This window comes from Watersipora subatra, unplaced genomic scaffold (assembly GCF_963576615.1).
Source record: "Watersipora subatra unplaced genomic scaffold, tzWatSuba1.1 SCAFFOLD_105, whole genome shotgun sequence".
NCBI classification, from domain to species: Eukaryota; Metazoa; Bryozoa; class Gymnolaemata; order Cheilostomatida; family Watersiporidae; genus Watersipora; species Watersipora subatra.
Window position 1 is genome coordinate 54,583 of NW_027045338.1, and position 27,680 is coordinate 82,262.

Here is a 27,680-nt window from a genome sequence, read left to right on the forward strand (position 1 = left end):
CTGATCAGCACAAAACTTTCAGTAAATTGCATATTTGGAGTTGTTTTAGAGTATGAAAGACATATCTCAATAAACCTACTGCTTACGTGAATCTGTTCCCGAACACGAGCAATGCAGGTAGTGTTTAATAAGCTAATAGACAGTAAAGTATGTCATATTGCAGTGAAACTCACTATCTCTTTGGCCATGACTAAGGCTGAAGCAATGCAGAGAAACATCAATTAAATAATAAGCTAGTTAGAAGCCTTAGCTGTCATCCAGAATGTCAACATAGCGTGTTGTTTACATCACGTTCTTGGTTAACCTTTCACCTCATCGCGTCTGCCTTCTGTCAAAGGTCCTATACTGTCATTTGCAGGCATAAATAAACTGGGTTAAGTCAATGACGGCTGTGTAGCTCTTTTGCATAGTTGAGTGCCAGATACTTGACAAGTAGCTTCATTGGGGATAAGCTGACGTCTTAACTCAACACTCATTATTCAGGTAGACAACCAATACTCATTAGTGTTTTCAGTGAGTTGTTTGCTGCTTGTCAACTCAATTACATTCCCATTACTGATCTAGTTTTAATTAAACATATAGCTGATATCTTAGCATCTACTAAAATGTATCACCTAATGGCCAATACAGTCATAGTAATATAAACGAGTTGAGCCAAAGTTTCATTCTTTGAATTTTTTTAGATACTTGTTTCAAACTACAGTAGTTTTTGTGTCTCTTGAAATCACTCACTTCCAATATTTCCAGTCAAGGCTCAAAATTCACTTTAAATTGGACAAATATTTTTACCATCTTGTTGTTGAAAGACTATAAACTACATTAGCGGTGTTTTTTAGTATATGAACTATTTGAGGTGAAACATAATATAATAAATGCCAGGTTTACCATGATGATTTAGAAATTCCCTGTTTTTCAAGTATTATATTCACTACATTGTTTTGTATTTGGATATTCACGAACTATTGTATAATTTACTTTATTTGCAACATCAAATCTTCCAAATCATCTACTCAGTTGCATTAATTCTTTACTTACAAACATTTGAGAATAGAAATCATGCTGAGCGATAAAAAATTAAAAAATTAAGTTCCTGACATGTTTAGACTACCTTTAATCTTTGACAGCCACATTACCTGTTTTACAAACTATGCTTAGGGTTTGTTAGCTACTAACTTGCCTGTCTGATATGTTCTCCATTTAGCTACTACTTTAAAATTAAAAACTAAACTTTGAGTAAATTACATGTATATAATACGTTGAAGACTGGATACATATCCAAACTGCGTTGCTTTAATGAACAAGTAAACACCCAACCATTCCAAAGTAGGTATCAGTAAAGACTTTCATCTTCATTTTCACATATTTGTGAAATAGGCCATGTCTATCTTGACATTGAAATATTCCGATATCTCCTCTATATGACAGCTATTATCCCATTCAGGGGAAAGTGTAACAGATCTACATACGTTTTATTTGTAATCATTTCTTAAGACATTCATTTACATAATAACTGCACTGAATCTTGACACAATCTTGTAAAGCACCCAGATGCCATCTGCGTCAATGGTAACCTTCTTTGTCCAACCATTGCGTCTTCAACAAAATTATAATAGTATTACTTATCATTTGTGTCCTTTTTGTATTTTGTGTTTGGCTCATTATACAGTATGGTTAATGACTATTATGCTAACAACGCTATATAAAGGAGAGATGACTTTTTATTAAGAGTGTGATCATTGTTAGCCTGTCAATACTCATGACAGTTTTGTTAATAAATGCTCTTAAGACCCGACACACTCTCTATCTCTCTCTCTCTCTTTCTTTTTCTCTCTCTCTCTGTGTCTCAAGACATTTTTAGGTTTTAGGAGTTAAAAGCCACCTTAGATCAGCATACCACGCTGTCACATATTTGCTATCAATTTCTCTATTATAAATATATATTATGGAGATCATGGCTTTCATTTCTCTACATTTATAAATGACAGGGCTAAGGACTATTAACAACTATGTAGAAAAAAAGTTAAAAAATAAATAATAAACTAATCTGAGGTTCTGGTTTTCTTACTATCCAATTCAAAAATATGTTTCATTTAATGTTTTGAAACATACAGATGCTATATAACAACATGGATATATTGATATAATTGCTCACCAATGAACACCCTGTTGCAATAAAAACTGACCAAAGCTTTATCTCTTTGTAAAAGAATTTGCCGGCTTCTACTTGGCACGTTCTAGAATTTTTCATACAGAAATAAATTGCATGTGGTTTCATTCAATTTTTCATTAGAGAAGGAAATCCACTATCCGAGAAGCGTATGGCCATTTGCTCTGATCAACTAAGTTTAGCACGCTCTTTTATATATAATAACATCACCTGTTCTAGCTAACGGCAATTGGTAAAAATACCGGCTAACAAGGTGAATAAACAGGATCACTAGTGCGTTGGCATGACAACAATTTAAATGACGATAAGTGATAGCATAACAAATAAAACAATGATATAATAAAAAGGACATACCATAAAAAATACAACAACATGAGTGATGACAAGTGACAGAACAACGAGTAAAACAGCGACAATAAGGACAACACATACAATAAAATAAGAAATGTAACGTCATGGCCCGGCTTCCACCAGAGGCATTATCTAATTAAACAACATGAGTGAAGCAACTAGCCAGGCCTATGTCTCAAGCTTCTCAACATGGTGTTCTAAGCAGCTAGTTTTTTGATTAAGCAAATGTTTGTCGCCAGTAGCTGGCGTATCCTGTTTCTGGTACTGCGGGCTGCCTTTTGGAACTGTCTCTTTTCTTGCTGAAGTTATCGCGGCTTGGCCTGAATATGGGTGACCAGCTGGAGGCTGTCCTAATAGAGTGGTCTGGCGGTCTGAACTAGGCTCCCAGGTTATCTGGTCTGTGGCTAGGTCATCATATCCTCTTGTTGTCTGATAGACCCAATCACCGTACCATTCCGGCTTTTTCCTAGTACGGGACAAATGATGATTTAGATCTTTTGTAGCGGTGCTGGGGTTTTCTAAGGCCTGGGGGGACATCGCTACGTGTCTAGAGTTCAGGTCTGTAGCTAACTCACCGGGGCTTTCTAGAGAGGAAGGGTTCATTTCCTCTCTAACTTTGCTTTGGGGAGGTGCTGCAGGAATTCTGGAGTTCGAACACTCATTCAAGTTTTCTTTTCTGGCATTGGTCTGTATAGTCACTTTTCCCATTTCGTCGAGCTTATCAGGTGGGCTCATTTGGGAAGGGAACTCCATTAATTCTTCCTAAATTTGTGAGCAGCTTTTTCATGAGAGTGGAGTCCTCTTGGCTTCTTTCATATTTGGCCCCTCTCGAGGCTCAAGCGTTGCTGGAGCACGGCTAGAGCTTCTTGGGCAAGCATGATTGGGTTTCAACCTGAACTCGTGTTGAGTCAAGGTTTGGCATGTCTTTCCACCACATAGGTGTGGTTGGGACAGGTGGTTATGACTTGGTAAAGGCCCATGAACTTAGCTTGTAGCTTAGCATTTGTACCCCCCCCACTTCACCACCGCCTGTTTATCAACCATACCTAATCCCCAGGTGCGAAGAGCGGTGGCTCTTCTCGGTCTGCCTGCCTAGTCGCCATCTACGCCTCCCTGAGGGCCTCATGCGCTTCTTCCAGCATCTGCTGCCTCCCCAGCACGTAGTGGCTGACTGATTGCATCTCCATGAAAGGGATTGACATTCTAACTGGTTGGGCAGATGCAACGCCCTGCCAAACACCATGCAGTTGGTCGTCTCGCCTGTCATGGTGTGGGGGGTGCCTCGATACGCCCACATGAGCCGGGGCAGGAGCTCATCCCATTCCTCCTGGCTTTGTTCCAACAACATGGCCCTCAAAGAGTCGCCCAGGCATTGATTGTACCTCTCTACAATCCTATTGACCTGGAGATGGTAAGGAGTATTCCGTGTCTTGCTCACCTTCCAGAGCTAGCAGAGCTCCTCCATTAGTTGGCTCTTAAATTGAGTGGCTTGATCTGTATGGATTTGCTCTGGAAGCTCCAGGAGCAGAACACTCTTTCATCGAGGGCACTGGCCACCACTGCAGCCGTGACCTCTGGGATGGTAATGGTATCCTTCCAGTGGGTAAAGTGGTCCGAGTGCACTAAGATTAATTTATTGCCCCTCCGGGTGGTAGAGAGGAGGCCTACCAGGTTGACGGAGACCTTCTGCCAAAATCCGCCAGCGTATAATCGATGTTGGCTTCCTGCAGGCTTGGTCCCTTTGTGCTTGGCAGCCTGGCACACCTCACAGCTGTTTACTAACCTGCGGTCAGTGGCTGTCCGTCTGGGCCAGTACTAGGTAAGCTGCAGGCGGCTTACCGTCCTCCCCACTCCAGAGTGAGTCATGGTATGTGTCTGCCAGATGACTTGCACCCTCATAGCTGGGGGGTACACGGCACACCACCGGATTTGAACATGAGGGGCAACTCTGGCTTTCAGCACATCATCCTGCCTAATTCTCAGGGATTCCCTTCTGCTATGCAGAACCCTAAGCTCCTGGCTCCTCAACTCCAACCGTTCCAGAGGCACTTCAGTGTGGCTCCGAAGTGCTCGGTACATTAGGGCTACGGCACTCTTGCCCTCGCTTTGAAGCTGAGTCAACTGGTTAGTTAGCTGAGCCAAAGTCTCAGGTCCTAGGGTGGTCTTGACTAACCTCGAGCCAGCCTTTACCCCCGTTGGGGCAGGGTGCCGGCCCGTATGGCAGGTCGTCTCGCGTGTGATCCTGGCAACCTCTGCCAAGCTCTTATGTCATTCCTGGTGGCGACTAATAGTGCTTTGGGTCATCACCTTCTCGATGTCAGGGAATCTCAGGATAGCCCCGATCGATCCCGGGTTGACCTTGGCTGTTTCAGTGAAAACAAGGGGTTGCACCCGTGGACCTGCCGTCTCGCGTGCAGACCTGACAATCCCTGACAGAACATGGTTTGTCCCGATCACCCTAGCTTCATTCTGGTCCTCTTGCTCTAACTCCAGCCGAGTTGGTCCTTCATCGTGGTACTCTTTCTGAGCACACTGTCGACAGTCTTTGCAGGTCTGTCTGCTTAAGCCATCAGCGTTGCGGTGCTTTAATCCTATGTGATGTTCCAGCTTATACTTGAATTTGGCTAGCACCTGTAGCCAATGCGCCACCTGGTAAGAGGGCTCCTTCTTGTGGTAGATCTATCACAGGAAGGCATGGTCCGTGCCAAGCCAAAACTCCTGCCCGTATAAGTATGAGCGGAAGTGTTTTACCGCCTTGACCACTGCCAACAGCTCTCTGTGTGTCACACAGTAGTTTTGCTCCGAGAGGGTGAGTGTTTTGCTGTAATAAGCAATCACCAGTTCTTGGCCGCGATACTGCTGTGACAGCTCAGTTCCTACGTCGCACCCGCTGGCATCCGTGTCCAGGATATAGGTATTTTCCGGATCAGGATACCCCAGAACCAGTGCGGCTAGAGTTGGGTCTCCAAATCAGGTGCAATAACAATCACTTCATCCAGGTATAATAGTAACGTTTGCCAGTGGAGCCTGTGCAACACCCTCTCCATCAATCGCTGGAAGGTTGTTGGGGCACAAGTCAGTTCGAAAGAAGGTCTCTCCATTTCCACAATCCTGAGCGAGTGATGAAGGCTGATTTTTCCCTGGCATCTTTGTCCAGCGGAACCTCCAGTTAACCTGAACTAATTAAAAAGAGTAGTTGAGTTTTGTAATACAAACTATCACATGTGCAATTTATTTTATGTTATTACTGGTCTATGCACAATATTTTTTCTTGTTATATTTTCCATATTTTATTTACGCAAAGCATTACTCATTAAATTGGTTAAAAATATCACTTCAGGCAACAGCAAGGCCATGCGTTTTAAAACATTTGTATAGCACTGCAAGGTTTTATAGACTTTGACATGTACAAACAACGAATAACAACGATAGTGAGTAATTAACTACTTGGCAAGATCACTAGCTACAATTTACAGCGTAATCTATTTAATCAAGCACGCACAACCACTTGCTAGTAGTGGGATGTCTACATTCATAGAGCTAGCAGTCTTTTTTTACTGCAAGATCAATTTAAAGTATTTCCTCTTTTTAATATTTTACGCACAAGTTATTTGAGGCAATAAAATTCCACAGCGCTTCTTCCTTCTTCTAATTTTTTTATAATGATTGCAACTCTAGCTTTTTTTATCTTTTTTCACTTTGCTCTTTTCTGCTCTTATTAATTGTGGTTTACCTGTCCTATATATCTATTTTGTTTCCTTTTAATTATAGCTAACATTGAAGTGTGTTATTATCACTACATACAAGGTTGCTTGCTTAAACCTTTTGAGCAGTATATACATCTATGCAGAATATGTATGCAGAACTGGCACTGCTGTAATCTCCGCATGATAGTTATAGGCGTCATTCTGGAAGTTAGACTTGAATTACTTCATATATGCAAGTACTTGATTTTTTTCTTCTTCCCTATTATACATTTTTTCTCTCCTCTCTCCCATTCTATTTTCATTCTTCTCACTTAGCTCAGTTTTTTTCTTGTTTGTCTCCAAATTCAATCATCTTCCCTGTATCCCATTCTTTCATCCTTCTTTTCTACCATTGTTATTTTTTTAAGATGCTGAATGGTGAGTAACTAAAAGACATAAAGATCATAATTGCTCAGTTATTCAGTAATTTTGATTAAGCTTTGTTCCTAAACTTACCACATTTTTTTCTGCATAACATACAACTACAAATGTAAAACAAAGCATTAGGCGGTACTATATGTTGCACTCGTTAAGTCTTTGAGTCCATATAAAATAGCATAAGCAGCGAAAGGCCTTATATTTTCATTTACTGCAAGAAAGCTTGTGCCTTTAGTCAGCAATAATTGCATTCCTGCTATGGTTAATGGTAAACCCGATAAGCTGAAACATTATGTTCCAGCATTACAAGTTGGCCTGTCCTCATACCAATCAGTCAGTAGAAAGCAAATTCACTAATAGGTTTATCAGTAGCAATGATAAATAATTACATGCTATCTTCTGTTTTATCTTCTTCTTCATTATGTTGGCTATCTTCTGAACCGTCTGCAAGGATTTGAGTATACTCAAATCAATAGCAACTGGCTGATCAAAACTAGTTAATCCATAATGAACTTCTAGTCCCTTGATCAGTCAGTCCAATGGCAAAAATGTTGCTGGAATGTTTTTCCATCGTTTTTTCCTCGTTTGTCCATTGGCCAATTGAGCTAATTTTTTGAGTTCTCTAGTCACTAAAGTTTGATTCTACGCCTGGATTTCAGTGTTTTTAATTTTTGATATGATAATCTAAATGTCAGTAAGTTAAACAAGCATTTTTGCATGTACAGTTTCAGGCTAAATAAATAATTAGAGAGCAGAATTTCAGTAAAAATGGCAGCTGATTAACTCATTCGCACCCGACTAATTTCCAGGCGATGAGCCCCAAAAAACCGCTCATTTTTCAGAAAGTTTCCATAATTCGAATCACTACTACAAGAAACAGAATTGAGAGAATTTACTCATTAAATTTTCACAAAAACCAATCACCTCTCTTCTTTCAAATGATATTGTATTCATATAGACAAATTTTATTAATCTCATGTAGATCTGTGTTTCAAAGAAGGAAATTTCAGAAAACCCTTGCACCTTAAAACTTGCAAAATATACAAAGTTTGACTAAATTATTTATTTATAGCATACAATACACAGTTATAAATATTATTTATACACATACAGTTAGTCATGAACATGAAAAATTATGAAACTCTAATTTCAAACTTTTGCTCACGAGTATCATCTTTTAAACCAAAACATAGCTAATCTGCATGCCAATATAACTCAAATAAGCTGCCATAAACATGTTTCAAATAACAAAAACTTGTTTAATAGTTCTGTTATCAACTTTTCAGACTATATATACAGCTCTAAGAATCAATATGTTGCTGTCAAAAGTGAATGATAACTTTAGGCTGATTACAGCTGACAGCCTAAAAAGTACATTTTTGTTGGAGCATAACGATTCAAATTGGCAGAATTAAAAGTTAATAAAAACTTTGAAACAAAATTTTTTTATTTCTAACTGGTCAAAAATGTCCTTCTATAATTTAGAAATAGCGATACAACGAGTAGATAAATTTCAGAGACGAGACAACTCGCGATGGATGCATAGCAACATTATAAATACGTGAGTTAACTCGCATCGGCTGCAATTGAGTTAATAGAAGGATCTAGTTATTTTTAAACTTTCAACGCAATTAATAATAATTTTGGTCACTTTACACACTTTTAATAGCGTCGACATGAGGTAGATCATATAAATTATATTGAAAGCATGACGTATTTACTTCATGTAAATATGTCACACTTTTCAGTTTGCTTGTGAGAAAGTACTCATAACCAAGCAGCTTATAAAGTTATGAGTACTTTATCATAGCTTGTTTGATTTGAAGAAAGTACTCATAACCACACTAGTTGGTCATTATAAAAACTTTCTCTTTGGTAATGTATAACTGACTAAAATGCCATCAATAATGGTCCTTTTGTGTTTACAAAAAACTTAACATTATGATATTTTTTGATGCAAACATAATGTAGGTATACCATTCAGCTATTATTTGAACTATGTATAACCCATTACCAATTTTTGTTTGATCACGTTGCTTTATAGAGTTTGGTGTTGAGTATGGTTTTGTTACATGTATAGAAAGATCATTTTTTCTCTTTCCAACAACAACATCTACCAACTGGTACAGATTACTTGTGGTTTTCCTGATTGAAAAATGTCTTAATAATATTCTTGCAGATAAATCTCTGAACAAGCCTGGTTTGCTTGCATCGCCAACCTATTTTTATTGATTAAAAACAGACTGTATAATTTAATAAATCTATCCATGAAGTCATCATATTTGTTTTTAAAACATAAATAAAACTGTTGTTAGCTAAAATATGTTTCTACTCCATGGTCGGTAGCAACAAGCAAAGCATGAGAAATATTATGTTCTATAGAAAAGGTTGCATTCAAAATTGAACTGTATAACTTAACTGGACTATTGAACCTTTAAAAAAGTCTATATTAGGCTGCACAAATTTTTTTAGATTTACAGCTCTACTAAGAATAAGCGGATACATGTACCTCAAGGTCAAGTATTCATGGTAAAGTGATAAGTAGCAAATGGGTAATGACCAATACAGACTAATTAGAAGGAAAATTTTATCTAGTAAATAATTTATTAAATTAGGCTATTTTTTTTCTATTTAATTAATATCAGCAATACAAGAAAAATGGTGTTCATATAGCTAAATGTTTTGGCAGAATTGTAGTTCAGTGTGATAAAATTGGCAGGTTAAAAGATTTTGTTTTAAAATATGCAAAAAATCATGAAATCAGTACTGAAGGTCCAATTTTAATGTAATTCACTTGTAAGACGGCTTTCAAGGTCAATAGTCATTTGTGAGATGCTGTTATGATTTGGGTATACTATATTTAATATTTTATATTGTAATCACCACAAAAAATCATTTCTAGCATAACAAAAAGTTATAACAGTAAACATAGCAGCATAACAGTCAAAAGATTTATAAAGTTATGGTTTGTGATCAAACCCTGGGTATTAAAGCGCTCAAGCAATTTTTGGTGCACTTAGTTTTGTCCCAAGCTCAAAAATTCATGATTCAAAAATTAATGTTATCCATGTCTAGTTCAGTACGTGAACTAAGTACTCTACTACTTACTACTTAAATTCATCTATCCAACTTTGTTTTTAACAATGTACACTACATGTATATAATAGCAGAAATGCTTAATGTATAAAGCAAACTTAAAAGTATATGATAGGTTGGATATACATAGTCGTGTTGTTGTTTTTTATTACAGTGTTGAATGAAAGAAAGAAACTGAAACTTGCAAAAATGTCACAGATCTTTTTATTGTCAGGTATTTAGCAGGATTCACCAAACTAACAAAAAACTGAGTCAATAATTTTAAAAGTTCTCCCTGCCATAAATATTATGAACTTGACATGAGAATGGGTGAGCCCTTACAGCGGTTTACATAAACTTACTTTTTTGTATTCTGGCATGTTTCAAAAAGCAACTTTGTAAAGACAATTGGAACAGCCCCTTTACAATGCACCACACAAAATCTCTATGGACAACAAGCGTGTGTTCAAAATAAATGTATTCATATTTGCATAAAATTTATTACAATCCAACATGTCTAACAGTGCACAGAGGTCTATGTTTTGACTGCCTATCTCTTTGTCTCTGTCTATTTTACTCTATCTCTCGTTCACCCGCTTTTGCACATTTTCAGTATAACTCTCCTTCTCACTGTCTGTCTTTCTCCCTCTTTCTCCCTCTTTCTCTCACTTTCTCCCTGTTTTTTCTTTCACTCTCTTTCTCTCTCTTTCTCTCTCCATCTCTCTCTTTCTCTCTTTCTCTTCCTCTCCTTCTCTCCCTCCCTCTCTTCCTCTCTCCCAATCTCCCTCACTCCCTCTCTCTCTCCTTTTCTCCCTCTCTGATCTCTCTTATCTCATCTTTTACCTTCACCTCCTTCTCTCATCTCTCTCATCTCTCTCATTTTTCTCATCCCTCTCATCTCTCTCATCTCTCTCATCTCTCTCATCTCTCTCATCTCTCCCATCTCTCCCATCTCTCCCATCTCTCTCATCTCTCATTTTTCTCATCTCTCCCATCTCACTCATCTCTCTCATCTCTCTCATCTCTCTCATCTTTCTCATCTCTCTCATCTCTCTCATCTCTCTCTTCTCTCTCATCTCTCTCATATCTCTCATATCTCCCATCTCTCTCAACTCTCTCATCTCTCTCATCTCTCTCATCTCTCTCATCTCTTTCATCTCTCTCATCTCTCTCATCTCTCTCATCTCTCGCTCTCTCTTTCTTTCTTTCTCTCTTTCCCTCTTTCTCTCGTTCTCTTCCTCTCCTTCCCTTTCTCCCTCCCTCTCTCCCTCTCTCCCTCTCCCCCTCTCTCCCTCTCCCTCCCTCTCTCCTTCCCTCTCTCCCTCCCTCCCTATCTCCTCCCTCTCTCTCCCTCTCTCCCAATCTCCCTCACTCCCTCTCTCTCCTTCTCTCCCTCTCTGATCTCTCTCATCTCATCTTTTACCTTCACCTCCTTCTCTCATCTCTCTCATCTCTCTTATCTTATCTCTCTCATCCCTCTCATCTCTCTCATCTCTTTCATCACTCTCATCTCTCTCATCTCTCTCATCTTTCTGATCTCTCTCATCTCTCTCATCTCTCTCTTCTCTCTCATCTCTCTCATCTCTCTCATCTCTCTCATCTCTCTTATCTCTCTCATCTCTCTCTCTTTCTTTCTCTCTTTCCCTCTTTCTCTCGTTCTCTTCCTCTCCTTCCTTTTCTCCCTCCCTCTTTCCCTCTCTCCCTCTCCCCCTCTCTCCCTCTCCCCCTCTCCCCCTCTCTCCCTCTCCCTCCCGCTCTCCTTCCCTCTCTCCCTCCCTCCCTATCTCCTCCCTCTCTCTCCCTCTCTCCCAATCTCCCTCACTCCCTCTCTCTCCTTCTCTCCCTCTCTGATCTCTCTCATCTCATCTTTTACCTTCACCTCCTTCTCTCATCTCTCTCATCTTTCTCATCTCTCTCATCTCTCTCATCTCTCTCTTCTCTCTCATCTCTCTCATCTCTCTCATCTCTCTCATCTCTCTTATCTCTCTCATTTCTCTCTCTTTCTTTCTCTCTTTCCCTCTTTCTCTCATTCTCTTCCTCTCCTTCCCTTTCTCCCTTCCTCTCTCCCTCTCTCCCTCTCCCCCTCTCTCCCTCTCCCTCCCTCTCTCCTTCCCTCTCTCCCTCCCTCCCTATCTCCTCCCTCTCTCTCCCTCTCTCCCAATCTCCCTCACTCCCTCTCTCTCCTTCTCTCCCTCTCTGATCTCTCTCATCTCATCTTTTACCTTCACCTCCTTCTCTCATCTCTCTCATCTCTCTTATCTTATCTCTCTCATCCCTCTCATCTCTCTCATCTCTTTCATCTGTCTCATCTCTCTCATCTCTCTCATCTCTCGCTCTCTCTTTCTTTCTTTCTCTCTTTCCCTCTTTCTCTCTTTCTCTTCCTCTCCTTCCCTCTCTCCCTCCCTCCCTCTCTCCCTCTCCCTCCCTCTCTCCTTCCCTCTCTCCCTCCCTCCCTATCTCCTCCCTCTCTCTCCCTCTCTCCCAATCTCCCTCACTCCCTCTCTCTCCTTCTCTCCCTCTCTGATCTCTCTCATCTCATCTTTTACCTTCACCTCCTTCTCTCATCTCTCTCATCTCTCTCATCTTTCTCATCTCTCTCATCTCTCTCATCTCTCTCTTCTCTCTCATCTCTCTCATCTCTCTCATCTCTCTCATCTCTCTTATCTCTCTCATCTCTCTCTCTTTCTTTCTCTCTTTCCCTCTTTCTCTCATTCTCTTCCTCTCCTTCCCTTTCTCCCTTCCTCTCTCCCTCTCTCCCTCTCCCCCTCTCTCCCTCTCCCTCCCTCTCTCCTTCCCTCTCTCCCTCCCTCCCTATCTCCTCCCTCTCTCTCCCTCTCTCCCAATCTCCCTCACTCCCTCTCTCTCCTTCTCTCCCTCTCTGATCTCTCTCATCTCATCTTTTACCTTCACCTCCTTCTCTCATCTCTCTCATCTCTCTTATCTTATCTCTCTCATCCCTCTCATCTCTCTCATCTCTTTCATCTCTCTCATCTCTCTCATCTCTCTCATCTCTCGCTCTCTCTTTCTTTCTTTCTCTCTTTCCCTCTTTCTCTCTTTCTCTTCCTCTCCTTCCCTCTCTCCCTCCCTCCCTCCCTCTCTCCCTCTCCCTCCCTCTCTCCTTCCCTCTCTCCCTCCCTCCCTATCTCCTCCCTCTCTCTCCCTCTCTCCCAATCTCCCTCACTCCCTCTCTCTCCTTCTCTCCCTCTCTGATCTCTCTCATCTCATCTTTTACCTTCACCTCCTTCTCTCATCTCTCTCATCTCTCTCATTTTTCTCATCCCTCTCATCTCTCTCATCTCTCTCATCTCTCTCATCTCTCCCATCTCTCCCATCTCTCCCATCTCTCTCATCTCTCATTTTTCTCATCTCTCCCATCTCACTCATCTCTCTCATCTCTCTCATCTCTCTCATCTTTCTCATCTCTCTCATCTCTCTCATCTCTCTCTTCTCTCTCTTCTCTCTCATCTCTCTCATCTCTCTCATCTCTCTTATCTCTCTCATTTCTCTCTCTCTTTCTTTCTCTCTTTCCCTCTTTCTCTCGTTCTCTTCCTCTCCTTCCCTCTCTCCCTCCCTCTCTCCCTCTCTCCCTCTCCCTCCCTCTCTCCTTCCCTCTCTCCCTCCCTCCCTATCTCCTCCCTCTCTCTCCCTCTCTTCCAATCTCCCTCACTCCCTCTCTCTCCTTCTCTCCCTCTCTGATCTCTCTCATCTCATCTTTTACCTTCACCTCCTTCTCTCATCTCTCTCATCTCTCTTATCTTATCTCTCTCATCCCTCTCATCTCTCTCATCTCTTTCATCTCTCTCATCTCTCTCATCTCTCTCATCTCTCTCATCTCTCTCATCTTTCTCATCTCTCTCATCTCTCTCATCTCTCTCTTCTCTCTCATCTCTCTCATCTCTCTCATCTCTCTCATCTCTCTTATCTCTCTCATCTCTCTCTCTCTTTCTTTCTCTCTTTCCCTCTTTCTCTCGTTCTCTTCCTCTCCTTCCCTCTCTCCCTCCCTCTCTCCCTCTCTCCCTCTCCCTCCCTCTCTCCTTCCCTCTCTCCCTCCCTCCCTATCTCCTCCCTCTCTCTCCCTCTCTTCCAATCTCCCTCACTCCCTCTCTCTCCTTCTCTCCCTCTCTGATCTCTCTCATCTCATCTTTTACCTTCACCTCCTTCTCTCATCTCTCTCATCTCTCTCATCTCTCTCATCTCTCTCATCTCTCCCATCTCTCCCATCTCTCCCATCTCTCTCATCTCTCATTTTTCTCATCTCTCCCATCTCTCTCATCTCTCTCATCTCTCTCATCTCTCTCATCTCTCTCATCTCTTTCATCTCTCTCATCTCTCTCATCTCTCTCATCTTTCTCATCTCTCTCATCTCTCTCATCTGTCTCATCTCTCTCATCTCTCTCATCTCTCTCATCTCTCTCATCTCTCTCATCTCTCTCATCTCTCTCTTTCTTTCTCTCTTTCCCTCTTTCTCTCTTTCTCTTCCTCTCCTTCCCTCTCTCCCTTCCTCCCTCTCTCCCTCTCCCTCTCTCCTTCCCTCTCTCCCTCCCTCCCTATCTCCTCCCTCTCTCTCCCTCTCTCCCAATCTCCCTCACTCCCTCTCTCTCCTTCTCTCCCTCTCTGATCTCTCTCATCTCATCTTTTACCTTCACCTCCTTCTCTCATCTCTTTCATCTCTCTCATTTCTCTCATCCCTCTCATCTCTCTCATCTCTCTCATCTCTCTCATCTCTCTCATCCCTCTCATCTCTCTCATTTCTCTCATCTCTCTCATCTCTCTCAACTTTCCCACCTCTCTCATCTTTCTCATCTCTCTCATCTCTCATATCTTATCTCTCTCATCCCTCTCATCTCTCTCATCTCTCCCATCTCTCTCATCTTTCCCATCTCTCTCATCTTTCTCATCTCTCTCATCTCTCTCATCTCTCTCATCTCTCCTTTCTCTCTCATTACTCTCATCTCTCTCATCTTTCTTATCTCTCTTAGCTCACTTATCTTCTTTTGTTCAAATTAATTTTGTCAGAATAACTAACTTAATGAAGCAGTGAAAGAGTTAAAGCAATGAGGCTTCTCAATGATTGGAAAGCACAAAAGCATAAAAGGCAAGATAATTGCCTGATGAGCTAGCAGCACAAGCTAAAGGTGAGGTCATAGAGAGTTTCAAACAAGGGCCGAAGTATCAGCATCGAGCCGAGGTCTGATGCTGGTACTTTAGGCCTCGGCTCCGGGTAGGCAGTTAAAACAACCCTAGCAGTCAGGCACAAGAGATGTGGGGCACTTTTTTAGCAGGTTGTTGGTGTTGGCTCAAACAGATAGCTCAATAGATGGTGCCGGTTTACTAAACCTCTAAAAGGTTCTGCAAAAAGAGGCAGAAATCAGCAAACAAGCGAACAGTCTTGAATCCATATTTGACTCGCTTCAAGCCTGGTTTGACCTTTTCTTATGCAGGTAAAGTGGACGCTAAGCGTAATTAAGCCAAGCCTGAGAGCACTATTTTTCAAAATTATGCCCGCCACATAAAATGTGTGGTCCAAATAGCATACAGAGACTTGCTTGTGTTCTACAAAGCAGATATGTCCAAAGAGATGTTTAGCAGCTCCATAAAAAACGTTGGTGTCTAGCGACACTTACCGGCAGTACTAACGGCTACGTCGAGAGAGGCAGTTTGAGCTGAGCCAGAGTATTTCTAAATCAAGCAGCAGAAACGATCTGCAATGGATGTCCTAGCCATTAACGGAGCTTTCAAAAAGCAGACTGCTCTGATAAAGGACTAGACTTTAAGTAAGTCCACACTGCTCATGCAAAAGCTGACACAGCAAGTCTAGCTACAGCAACAAAAACAGGGTCAGTCCGAAAGGCTATCAAGAAAAAACTCTTACAGTATTTAGGGTGTGGAGGTCAGGAACACAATTGTTGGAACTGCCCTATTAAGAAGCTTCAACACTGGGAAAGGGCAAAGAGCCACAACAGAAGCGTCGACAGAAGGTTGCTAAAGGCGCCTAACCATTATCTCCCCAGCAAAATAAGCTCAATTGGTGCCATGTCAAAAGCCTGTCTCAGGGGCTGGCCCAACATGTCACCAGCTAACGATGGCCCAGTAGAATACGTTATAGCCTGAAATAGGCCAACAAGTAATTGGGAAGTGAGACAGAGGAGGTTTTGCACTTTCTTCACTGTCGTTAAGGCCTAGCAAGACAACACATGTCTGATATAGTAGCAGGGCCAGTCTTCTGTGCAGATTAAAAATGGCTGAAGCATTTCCATGCCTGCCAGGCTGCCAGAAGTAACTAAGGCAAACACCATCTACCGTAGAAGCTCAGAGAAACCCAAACATAAAATGGTCCAGTGCCAAGATTCAAGATTATTGAGCTGAGCTAAAACCTGCATTATAATTTGAAAAACAAAGGGAAGAGTTTACTAATAATCTGGAAATTAGCCTAGAATTTGTGGCTAGGTTAAAAAACTGCAATGCTTCGGGAGAACCAGCTTTGCCCGTGAGTCCTCACCAGCTTGGCCTTGGAAATAGGTTCAAAGAGCATTGAGAGTCACTCGCAGCGACCCTCCGACAACTCATATCACTTGGCAAACAGTTCGGTATGAATAGTGAGTGTGGCTATTGGCAATAGTAGCCATTTTGGCCACCTTTTGGCGTAGGGGTACAGAGGCCAAAGAAAGCTGAAAATGTGCAAGTATTAGTGGGCCAGAGCCATTCGCTTCTGCACTATAAAGTAAGCATGTTCTTTCGTAGATACAGAGCATTGTTTCTATCACAGCCACCACTACCGGTATCCCAACTGAAGATTCTGTTGATATGGCTCAATCATTTGAAACAGTTAACTTTCTTGCAGATATCCTGATTCTGGTAGAGTCTAGAGACAGGAGAAGTGTTAGGCAGACTTGCTAAATTTAGACAAGGAGTCTGTGTAAGTATGTGAGAGCATGGAATCACCTATATCGATCAAAGTAGTGAGACCCTTCTAGCAACCATAATTATAGAATAGTTCTTTGGCCAGACTACTTCTATTGAAAAATCTGTTCCATAAAGAAAGGCTCATGTTGAAATACACCTGGTTTACACCCATACTGTTTTCCCTTAAGGACCTTTAAGGAGGCACCAAACAAGAAACAGTGAGACAACGTAGACTCCTCTCAAGATCCAAAACATCTCCGCTTGGTGAAAGCATTAAAAATAATTTTTTTGAAGAATCAAATAGATCTTTTGTTTTTAGAGAGGCACCCCTGGGAATCACCAGGCTCCGCTAAAACATCAGCTGTGTGCTGAGCCGAGGAAAGATATTATTCCTATAGAGTACTACTAGTGGCGACAGGAGCAAGCAGGTCCAGTACTTGTCACCTGTGTGGAGTTACTAGTAGCCCGTGAAAGAACCTGCAACACATTATGTGCATACTCGTTAATGGCAGCACGTCTCCTGCTACCAGGCCATGTCACATCGAAGAGCACACAGCAAAGCCAATTATAGAAGCGTGTTGTACCGAGGGAACAAGATCAAGTGGCAACATGTTCTGCAAACTAGAGAATGACTGGACAACCTTCCTAGGAAGTCATATACGCCTACTCAGAGTGTTGCTGATCAGCCCCTAGAAAGCCAGTGACCAAGTCAGACATCATGGGTGATCATGTATTCGAGACAGCTGCTCAAAAAGAAGAGTATTGCCGGAGCCAAAGCTGACTCAGAGGTCGCGAGTTGCCTCTTTAATGCCGAGCCATTCTGGATTGCTTGATACTCAAACTATAAGCCCGCTTCCAAGAACAGGTCAATACATGATCGACATGAGCAGCCTCGGCCTGACCAATAGACAAAGTGAAGGAGCATATTACGCAAGTCAAATCCTGTGCCAAGAAGTTGACTCGTCTGCTTGAAGTATCTGCATCCAACGGAGCTTTCTTCCAGCGGCACTAAAAAAGAGCCTGCCGATTACTGGAGAAAAGTCGCCACTGGCAGGCTTTAGCTCTCTGTACTGTGGCCTTAACTCGGACTAGGTCACTAAAAAGGGATAATCCAGCTTTTGACGATTCAGAGATCTATTGTAATGAGTCTGAGGTGCGCCAGCAGCAGCTCCCCTCTCTGGTACTCTCGTTTGCCAGCACAGGGTGAACAACACAAAGGGCCTTCACTAGATTGTGTAGCAGCAGGCGGTCCAGTAAACCATACAATCGATTTCAGGGCCTGATAATTTTCCATCATTCCATCAGGAGACTCATTGTCATTGAGCTAGATTGGCACAGGGGTCTGGCTAAAAATGAGCTGCAAGCCGAGACCGCAGGAGAAAGCGAAGCCTTCCATGCGAGCTGTCTATTTAACGATCCTGATGAGAAAAAAAATGCAGATATAGCGGTAATCTCTCAGGATGTTCTTATTTGTATGCACTCATATTGACTTCCTGCATTTGTATAAATATATCGCCCAAATATCTATTCACACTGTTGACACACTAGGTGTATTTTTTGAAGTAAAGGAAACCAACAGTTTCCTTTATAGCCATATCAGCAAACAAAAATGATTAAACACAAAATACAAGCTGTCCAAACAAAAAATGTACATCTAATTAAAACAATATTGTGACTTGTATCAGCAAATAATGGTACATTTGAATAGTGATATTTGAGCCAAATTTGATATGCAATAGTGCCCTTTGTGAAAATAGTTATAAGCTCCAGTAATTAGCCCCACTCAAGTCAGTAAAACTTGCTAACAGTAAAATTAGTAAAGTAGTTCAAAGAAAACTGGGTTTTTAAATTTTTTTGCAGATGGCAGGTGACACTCTTACGCAATAAATACTGAGTTAGCACATTGGGTAGAATTTGGGATTGGTTAAAATACATGTATAAATACCTTTTGCTTTACCCCAACATTACACTCAAACGCAAAAAAAGTTTCATCATTATTTATTTTAGCTTCAAAGAATAATGACTTCTTTCAGTCAAGAAATTAGCTCCTTGAATCCTAACAGTTCCGAGCTGCAGTGCTGCACCTGTTTTAATGATGTCAATCTGAAAATTTCAGACTGTAAACATGAAATCTGCCATCCTTGTCTAGGTAATGTGCCATGAATATATTTTTTACTTCTATCATACCTACTTTTTGAGATATAACAATGAAATATTTTAGAAACATATACTTTCGTTTAACCACACAGCTTGAAGAAAACAGAAAAAAATTATTTTACTGTTACGATCAATTTATTTTAGCCACATCAAATTATTCAAACAAAGTGATTCTACACAAACGGTAAAAAGCTATAAAAATCCCGCCCATCACACAATGTGGCCACCATTAGCTTGAAAACTATTGCGAAAACTATTGTGTTCAGTAATCATTGCTTGCTTTTTTGTTTCTTGAACATTTTTAGTTAATTTTCAAATTCAAATTTTTGTGGGTAAATCTGCCTAGCAGCCTGATTTTAACATAAAATATAATTTAAAGAGTGTTTACTTGGTTCACAGCAACGAATATTTTGTAAAGAAAGAGTGATAGTGGCCACCAAGAGTAATCCCTATCTCAAAAAGGTGTTGAGTTCTCAATTTTTGTGGAAATCACATTATAAAACTTTTGCAAATAGTTGCCATTTTTTTAAACAATTTCATAATATGTATTTTACTTACGTATGTGCAACTTTTGTCTTGAAAGAAATATCATGTATGGCTTTTCTTTTTTTAATAAGTTTTGATCGCTAGCACCTTTGAACACCATTCACCAATATTTTGCCATCAGCACCACATATCAGCAATGGTTTCCATTTTAGAAATTTAATTGTTGAAGTTCAGGATAAAAGCAGTACCTAATTTCTAATCAAAATAAAGTAATCTTGTTATTGAATATTACTTTTAAATAGTAAACAATTCATGAAGTTAGTAAAATTTTAAGTTTAAAATTTTGCATGCGTTTCATTTTAAGCGAATTAAAACAATCGCAGTTTTTCTTGCCACTCCTCACCATTTGAGTATTTGGTCATTAAGCTAGACTATTATACTTAAGCTGAAGTATACTGTTTGCATGTTTCTATAATACTTCCCAAAGTTTATTTTTAATGGCGGTGCCTGACTTACAGCCTTTGCAGTAATAAGAACTTACTTTATTTTTGTACAGAGCGCCTCCGCTTAGAAGAGAGGGAGCCTCCCTGCCCCGTCTGCCGAACGCCTTTGACATTTTCTGCTGAATCAGAGCAACACTCTAAAAGACGTGGAACTTATGGTAGTATTTAAAAAAGCAAACCTATTAGATGTGTAGCTATTTGTGGTCAATGGGCTATTGAATGTTTGAACTTATATAAAGCTACATGTAATAAATGTTTTTTGAATAAGGCATAATGAGTAAATTTGAATATATACTCCAGAACTATATTTTATTAGAGACAAGACAAGTTTATGTTACAGCATATAGAAAATTCAGCCTTACAACATGCAAGAGCCATAATTCTGAAGATATATGTTTATTTCATGCTAAATTTTAGATCTGTGTGAAATGAAAGACTGTGGCAGATATGTAGATTTCATGTGCACTCGCTGTGATCACTTCTTGTGCTACAGGTAACTTGTAAATTGATTTACTAAATTTCCTGATAAGTTTGAACATATATATGTTTCATAAAACATTATGATAATTCATGAAACTGTTTCATTGCATTTAAGTAGAAAAATGATTTGCATAGTAAGATAGTTGCTTTAAAATTTGGATACAAGTATGTTTTTCATTGAAAAAACTATTGCACTAAAATATGGAGAAGATAACTCTTGTTTTTACATGTGATTGTACATAACATTGTTTGTTAACAAATTAGTGTTTTACATGTATTTAAATTTTTTATGTTTTCATTGCATCAATGTAGACTGGCACAGATGTATATCCAAAGAACGACAAGTTTAAACATCTTCTATACATGTAGTTTTGCTAATAAGTTCCAATATTTTGATATACATTAGATATATTTCTTTAATAAGTCGTTTCCGCGTTCAATGAATCAATATTGAAATGGCTACTCAAATTAAAGATTTTTTAGTAAAATCAAGTTTACTGTACTGTTGTTTTGGTAGATAAGCAGTTCTAGTTAAGAACTTAAATTAAGTTCTAGTTAAGTTAGTTTCCAGTAAATAACTTGAAGTAAATGGCAACATCCATTAAGCAGTTCTGACAAGGCACATTTCATTAACAAGGATCAAAAGGTTGTATTAAAAATTTATTTTGGTTAGCGAGCATGCAGGGCAATAAAACAGCGTCTTATTATCTACGAGCTGCATTACCCGTGTTCGGGAACAGATTCAAGTCATGCAATAAGTTTATTGAGATTTTTCTTTCATACTGTAAAACATCTCCAAATATGCAGTTTACTGAACTTGTGTGCGTATCAGACTGCATACACATATGCAGTTGTACATGTCAATAATGTTGGAGAGAACAATAGAAGTATGAAATGTGTTTTACAGCTAGTCTACAATGCATCAGTCTCGAACCACTCAAATTCGAGTTCTCCTAATTTTGTACACCGAACTGATAATGAAATTGACATTGCTAGGCCAACTGAAATTCTCCAAACTGGCAGTATTGAAAAGTTTTACATATTATAAGAAAATCTAGAAAATATTTTGCTATTGCACTGCTGAGCTATTGCCAGCATTTATTGAATTGAGACTTCTTCATGCTTAAAACACTAATCATGATTCACCAGTTCTTCGTCTACAGCCTGTGTTTTGACATGGCATACAGAAACTGTTAAACAGTAATGTGGTCGTGTTGCTAAAATTTGTTATCGATAAAATTTACTATTTAAACTACATATATGGCCGCTTGCCTTTCCGATGTAAGGCATTACATCTGGAGCATTTTTGAACATTTGGCTCATAAAAATTCAGCCCTATACTGTGTTGCAGGACTGTAGTCAAGTGCAAAGTTTTCTGCCTATGCACAGAGCCGGGTAGCTGCTCTGTGATTGAGTGCATTTTGCTGTTGTCGCTGTTTTATCTGCTCTAGAATTTCAGCTTGCCAAGCAGCCGCTGTAGCTAGTGCATCATGTTCTTGTCGCCATTGCATCTGCTTGGAGGTTTCTGCATGTCTGTCAGCTGTAGCGGCTGCTCTGAACCATTTGAGTCGCTGCTGAGTCAGCTTAGCAGCCTCTGCTCTTTTAGCGGCTGCAGCATCTATTTTTGCCCGCTCTAGATGTACCTGTGTTTGTTCAGCAGTTTTTGCTCTTCTAGCAGTTGCAGTAGCTATTCGGTTTCGTCGTAGGCAGAGCTATGTTCGCTAATCAGTTTCTGCCCTTGTAGCAGCTGCCGTAGCTATTTTGGCCTGTTGTAGACATAGCCGTGTTTTCTCAACAGTTTCTGCTTGTCTAGCTGGCGCTTTGCAAATTCGGTCTTTTTTTCTATGGCAATCAATCTGTTCTTGCGTTTTGGCAGTAGGCTTTTTAGGAGGCATTGTACTGCTTCAATACTGTTGGAAGAGGTGAGCGTTTTAATTAGTAAAGCTGTCCAAATTATCTAATGTAACCTAATTTTATCTGTAGATCTTTTCAATGGAGGCAATGAGGTAGCAGGGTAGCTTACAGTGTTGTAGACCAAACATGAACATGAGTGATAATAGATGCATTCTTGCTTGTATGGCTCCCATATGCTTCGGGGACCTTTAAAAACAGGATTGCCATTGGATTATGTGTGCTGTTGTCTGCATCTGAATAAAATAATAAAAATCATGGTAGAGGCATCAATTAGTTTTAAGATGAACTTGTGCTGCCCACAGAAACATGCCAAAGAATGTCGTGCTATAATATATCTATGGGTAGATGCAGGAATGCCATGCTATTAGCTGTAAAAATTAAAAGTATAACCGAATCACTGGTCTCAGAGTTAAAACTTGAAAAAAATTGATGTTTTTTTCTCATGACAAAACTTGGAATAAGAAATTCAAATTTAATTACTATTTAAAAGTCATCGGGGCTTAATGAATAGACGCAATTCGACTCATTGGTTTCTAGTGCCAGAGCAGCAAAAAAATGTGGTGCAGTTAATTCTTGCCTAATGAGTAAGTTTAATAACACGCTGTAAAGAGCGTTCCTCCAAGTTAAAACTAATGAGTGTCACAACAAAATTAATTTGTGTAACTATATTTCAATGTAGGAATAAGTTTGCTATTGTTTGATCACCTCTAAACCATTTAAATGCAAAAAAAATGGTAGCCCTACTCAAGCTAAAATCGAGCAGGTGAAATTAGATATAATATCATTCATCCAAGAAAATTCTACCTCCACAGTCTGTCCAAAGAAACTTGATGCTGTCAATAACCAAGATAGCATTTCTAATGCCCGACTTCGGCTTCATAGCAGTGAAGGTAATCTACAATGAGTCAATAACAATTTATTTGAAGAAATGTGTGGTAGAGGTAAGTTAGAGTATTTGTAGCTAGAAAAAATTAGTAACTCAGCTGTGGAAGAAAATGAACATGTTTACTATCACAAAGAGTGAAAAAGTCAACGTTTCTAAGTAGTGGAGATGTGGCAATTCATAGACAATACAAAATTAAACGAGAAGTACTTACCTTTTTGAAGTGGGAAAATTAGTAGGCGAGAACAATGTTTTCTTTCAGTGGCTGCAAGAAACAAACGTTTACATGACCTTCTCTCTACGTATTGGCAGTATATATTAATTACATGTAGGTTACTACTCATTAATTTTTTTTAATTTTGTAGTAAATTTTGCTAACTTACTACATAACCGACGCTTTTTAACCCAGTGCCTAATGAAACAGTACCGTTAGGCATTGTTTCCGTTTTCCTTGCACTGCTAGAGGCGCACTAGCAGGACATAATACCCCTAGCTGTAAAAAAAAATCCTACAGAATAGTTGCTGTCTCTAAATACGCTGCATGGCTCAAAAAATTGAAAAAAAGTAGCGGCTAATAGTCCGAAAAATACGGTTATTAAATTTTACTACTCATATTAATTCAGTTGGCTTCGTACGACGGAAATTCGTACGACAAAAAAAGGAAAGACCGCTCTATAAGGTGGACAAACATCTACCCACACATATTGATGTTTATATAGTAAATTTAGTGTAACTCACCATTGCATGATTTGTGAATCGTTATATGCATCGGTCAGTGATAGACCATAGGTTCAAGTAATATTGCTGAACCAATCATTTTCTGTTTAGTGGAATGAATTTGATTAAAAGGCTACTGTGCTGCACATGCTGGCTGGTCTGTTTTTGTTGAGACAATGCCTTGTTGCTTTTAAACTTCAGGTGTTTTTAAAACAATATTTAAATTGTTGTATATTTGTTAAACAAACTAGTGAAGAATTGTTTACAGGTCCATTTTTTTTCTTGTAAACAATGGCAAAGCTCAGCACCTGAGATCTGCAGACAAGGAAAGTTAAAAGGGGCAATTGGGGGCTTTATGATTCCTTGACTCGAGATAACATATGGAATATATGACTGCAAACCTTAGATGCATCAATTCAAAAGTAGTAATCTAGTCAGACTAGTGTTTTTATTGAAACGGCAGCTAATGCCTATCAGTGGTGTAATTAAAATAAGATTGGTATCTGAACCAATCAGAGGAATACATGCCTAATTTTGAAATACATTAATTAAATATTTTATCAGGGAGACATGCAAGCGCTAGAGTTGAGACAACATAAAAAGATCAGAAGGACCAGTCTTTGGTGCAAATCTACCAGACAACCTGTCAATGTCAGTTTTTGGTAACCTTTTCAAGTCAGCATTAAATACAACTTTAGCGGGACAGCTTTTGGTCGGATTCATCCAGATTTTGGGCAAATTCAGTTGCACCCCTGTTTGCCATGATCAACCGACATATATTTTTATAACAAGTTATTTTTGTTCCTTTGATATAATAGTATATACTTTTTTCTACTCTTGTTGACACTAGTTGTCGGTACGACTTGAGATCGTGTATAAATCTTTCATATCGATCTTTCTGACCTTTTTTATATTATATTTTTATTCAAGATGCAACAAGAGTTCAAAGTGTGGAGAATCTAGTTCACACATGGGAGTAGATGTTGAGCAAGATTTACTACCACTAGCACGCCAAAAAATTTCTGAATGGCAAAGCAGCAAGGAGAAAGGAATAGATAATCTGAGAAGTGAGGTGAGTATTAATGAAAATATCAATGTTCAGCATAAAAATACATTACAAGAAAAAAATAGAACAGTTGAAATTAGATAGCAAGCCTTGATTCGATTTTTTAAATGAATACAATATGGAAGAACAGTGCCAGAAATTATACGTAAAAACATTGTTTGGTAGTTGTATTACACCAGTTCTAACAAATGAGCTCGACGCCATTATATTGTAATGTAAGTAATCCTAACTACCAGTTACACCGAAACTGATTAGTTTCACAATAAGCTTATGACTAAAGGCGATGCAATATACAAAAGAATTCAGAAGTTGACTTATTCTTTATTGAAGTTTTTATGTTCTAAGCTGAGCAAATTTGTTCTACACAATGTCTGCCAAATTAGAAATTTTGGCCTTTTAATTATGATCAGGGCTTTTAGGAAAATGACTTAGAACTTGATGCATAAACTATTACAAAAAGTAATTGTTTATGGCTATCTATCGGTTAAATTAATATTATCAAAGACAAACTTTCACATCTGCAGTGAGAAGCTTTTAGCAAAGTTTCCACATATTATGCCAACTTTTCAACCTATTATATATGATAAACTTTAAATAATAATGAAACTATTAGTTGTTGTGTATGGATCTGATGTTGAGTTACTATTTTTTAAACTATATATAATTAAATTAATTGATATAAATATTAATTAAAATAAATAATATAAACAATATACTTTAAACTAAAAGTAGTAGTTGTTTTGTTTTTGCTGCTACTCAGTCATTTGAAAACCATTACAAAATAGTTAGTAGTAGTTACAATTTGACAATTTTAAATGCACAAACCTAAAAGCTATTCTTTTGTTTCAGCGTTTGTCTCACAGTAATCATTTATGAAAATTTAAAACTCTGACCAAGATATTTTAGAAAATTTATGATCCAAACTTAAACAATTTTTTAATTATCATGATCCAGCAGTGAAACCATATATAACCTAAATTTCTATCAAGTTAAATTCTTAATCTACAAGTGAATGCTTTAGAAGACCACCCTCAATAACAACACAAAGTTTTGACAATAAATATATTCAGTAGTTGAGTAAGGGCACAGTAATCATGGATTTGAAGCTTAGGTGAAACTGAATAAAGAATCCAACGACACAAAGTGTTTTGTTGACTCGGATACACAGACACAGACACTGACAGCAATACATGCACACACAAAAACCTACAACACATCAAGTATCATGCACCTGCACTATGCATCACACACTACAAACCACTGATTACCCCTGGCCGATCACACTCCACACGCGCGCACACACAATTGTTGCACTAGCCCAGTCCTTTTCACGCACACATACACAACACAAACATGCGTACAATGCACACACATATAATGTATAAGTACACAACGCGCACACACACTCGTGTCACACTTGCACACTTACACACCATCCACATGCGCACAATTGCAGATGCAGGGGCATAATCACAAACTCCCAATTTACAAATCAGGGTTTATTAACATAGAAAAGATTCAACACAATTTTTAGTGGCATCTACTTTTGGTTAACTTTACTGAGTTCTCTTTGATTGTTTACTCAAACAATGTTTCACTCACTTTCACTCACTCATTTACTCACTGTTACACTCAATCACTTTAAATAAACTTCAGGTATTCTTGGGGGCACTTAAAAATAGAAATAATTGGTGTTTGAAGAAAAAAATTTCCACTTAAAAACTCTCCTTTCGAAATACTCAGCCAGTTAACATAAAGTATTCCTTCTCCTGATATATATATTTATTTCTATACCTATACATATATACCTATACCTGTATATATTTATTTCTATACCTATACATACATACATATATATATATATATATATATATATATATATATATATATATATATATATATATATATATTAGAAAATTAAATAGTCCACTTATATTTTATTCAGCTACTGGCAGTATCTTGCTTGTGCAATCCTCAGGCTTTAGACTTCAACTCTGAAGGTTGAAGTCTAAAGCCTGAGGATTGCACTAGCAAGAAGCTAAAACTCATTTAAAAAAACTAGCAGGGAACGCATACACTGAGCGGCATAATCATGTCGCAGGTATTGTGTATAGAAGTTTATGTGATGAGTATGGCCTTAATAAACCACAACACTGGTGGGAAGCTCCTGGTAAGGTCAATGAAAATAATTGCGCTAAGATCCTCTGGGACTTCTACATTCAAACTGACAAGCATGTCCTAGCAAACCAACCAGATATAGTGGTGGTAGACAAGGAGAACAAGAGGGCTACTATAATAGATATAGCAGTACCCAATGACTACAATATAGCCAGCAAAGAAAAAGAAAAGGTAGAGAAATATCTCCCTCTTAGAGAAGAAATTGAAAAGTGCTGGAATGTAAGAACAACTGTAATCCCAGTAGTCATTGGGGCACTGGGCGCAATAACACCGGCGCATAAAATGTGGCTTGCCCAAATACCAACAACAATCAACTCAGGTGAGTTGCAGAAAAGTGCGCTATAGGGAACAGCTAAGATCTTGAGGCGAGTGCTCAAACTCCCAGGTCACTGGTAGGAGACCTGAGTTAGAGCAGAATTTACCACCCATACGAGGTATCCGGGGTGAGGAAACAAAAAAAATATATATATATATACTCATGCTACAGACAGTACTGTTTCAGCTATTGAAGCCTCATCATATATATACGAGTATATATATATATATATATATATATATATATATATATATATATATATATATATATATATATATATATATATATATATATATATATATATATATATATATATATATATATATATATATATATATATATATATATTCGTATAGATAT

At 38.8% G+C, this 27,680-nt stretch overlaps 3 protein-coding genes across 3 annotated transcripts in view; 1 reads left to right on the top strand and 2 right to left on the bottom strand.

Annotated features, from left to right (window-relative positions):
• Positions 1–370: 370 nt before the first annotated feature.
• The window catches only part of LOC137410203 (uncharacterized), a 70,780-nt gene continuing 43,470 nt past the window's right edge, over positions 371–27,680 (top strand). Inside the window, exons 1-5 of the mRNA XM_068095781.1 lie at positions 371–483; positions 18,628–18,769; positions 19,820–19,924; positions 20,184–20,259; positions 24,691–24,832. Of these exons, the coding sequence (XP_067951882.1) occupies positions 18,640–18,769; positions 19,820–19,924; positions 20,184–20,259; positions 24,691–24,832 (453 nt within the window). The 5' untranslated portion in view covers positions 371–483; positions 18,628–18,639. The remainder of the gene's footprint in view (positions 484–18,627; positions 18,770–19,819; positions 19,925–20,183; positions 20,260–24,690; positions 24,833–27,680) is intronic.
• On the bottom strand, positions 11,130–11,747 carry LOC137410200 (octapeptide-repeat protein T2-like). Its single transcript, XM_068095777.1, has 2 exons — positions 11,591–11,747; positions 11,130–11,461 (listed from the first exon to the last, which is right to left on the bottom strand). Exons 1-2 carry the CDS (start codon positions 11,745–11,747, stop codon positions 11,130–11,132), a joined length of 489 nt encoding a protein of 162 aa, XP_067951878.1.
• LOC137410201 (uncharacterized) lies at positions 12,952–14,536 on the bottom strand. Its single transcript, XM_068095778.1, has 2 exons — positions 14,364–14,536; positions 12,952–13,375 (listed from the first exon to the last, which is right to left on the bottom strand). Exons 1-2 carry the CDS (start codon positions 14,534–14,536, stop codon positions 12,952–12,954), a joined length of 597 nt encoding a protein of 198 aa, XP_067951879.1.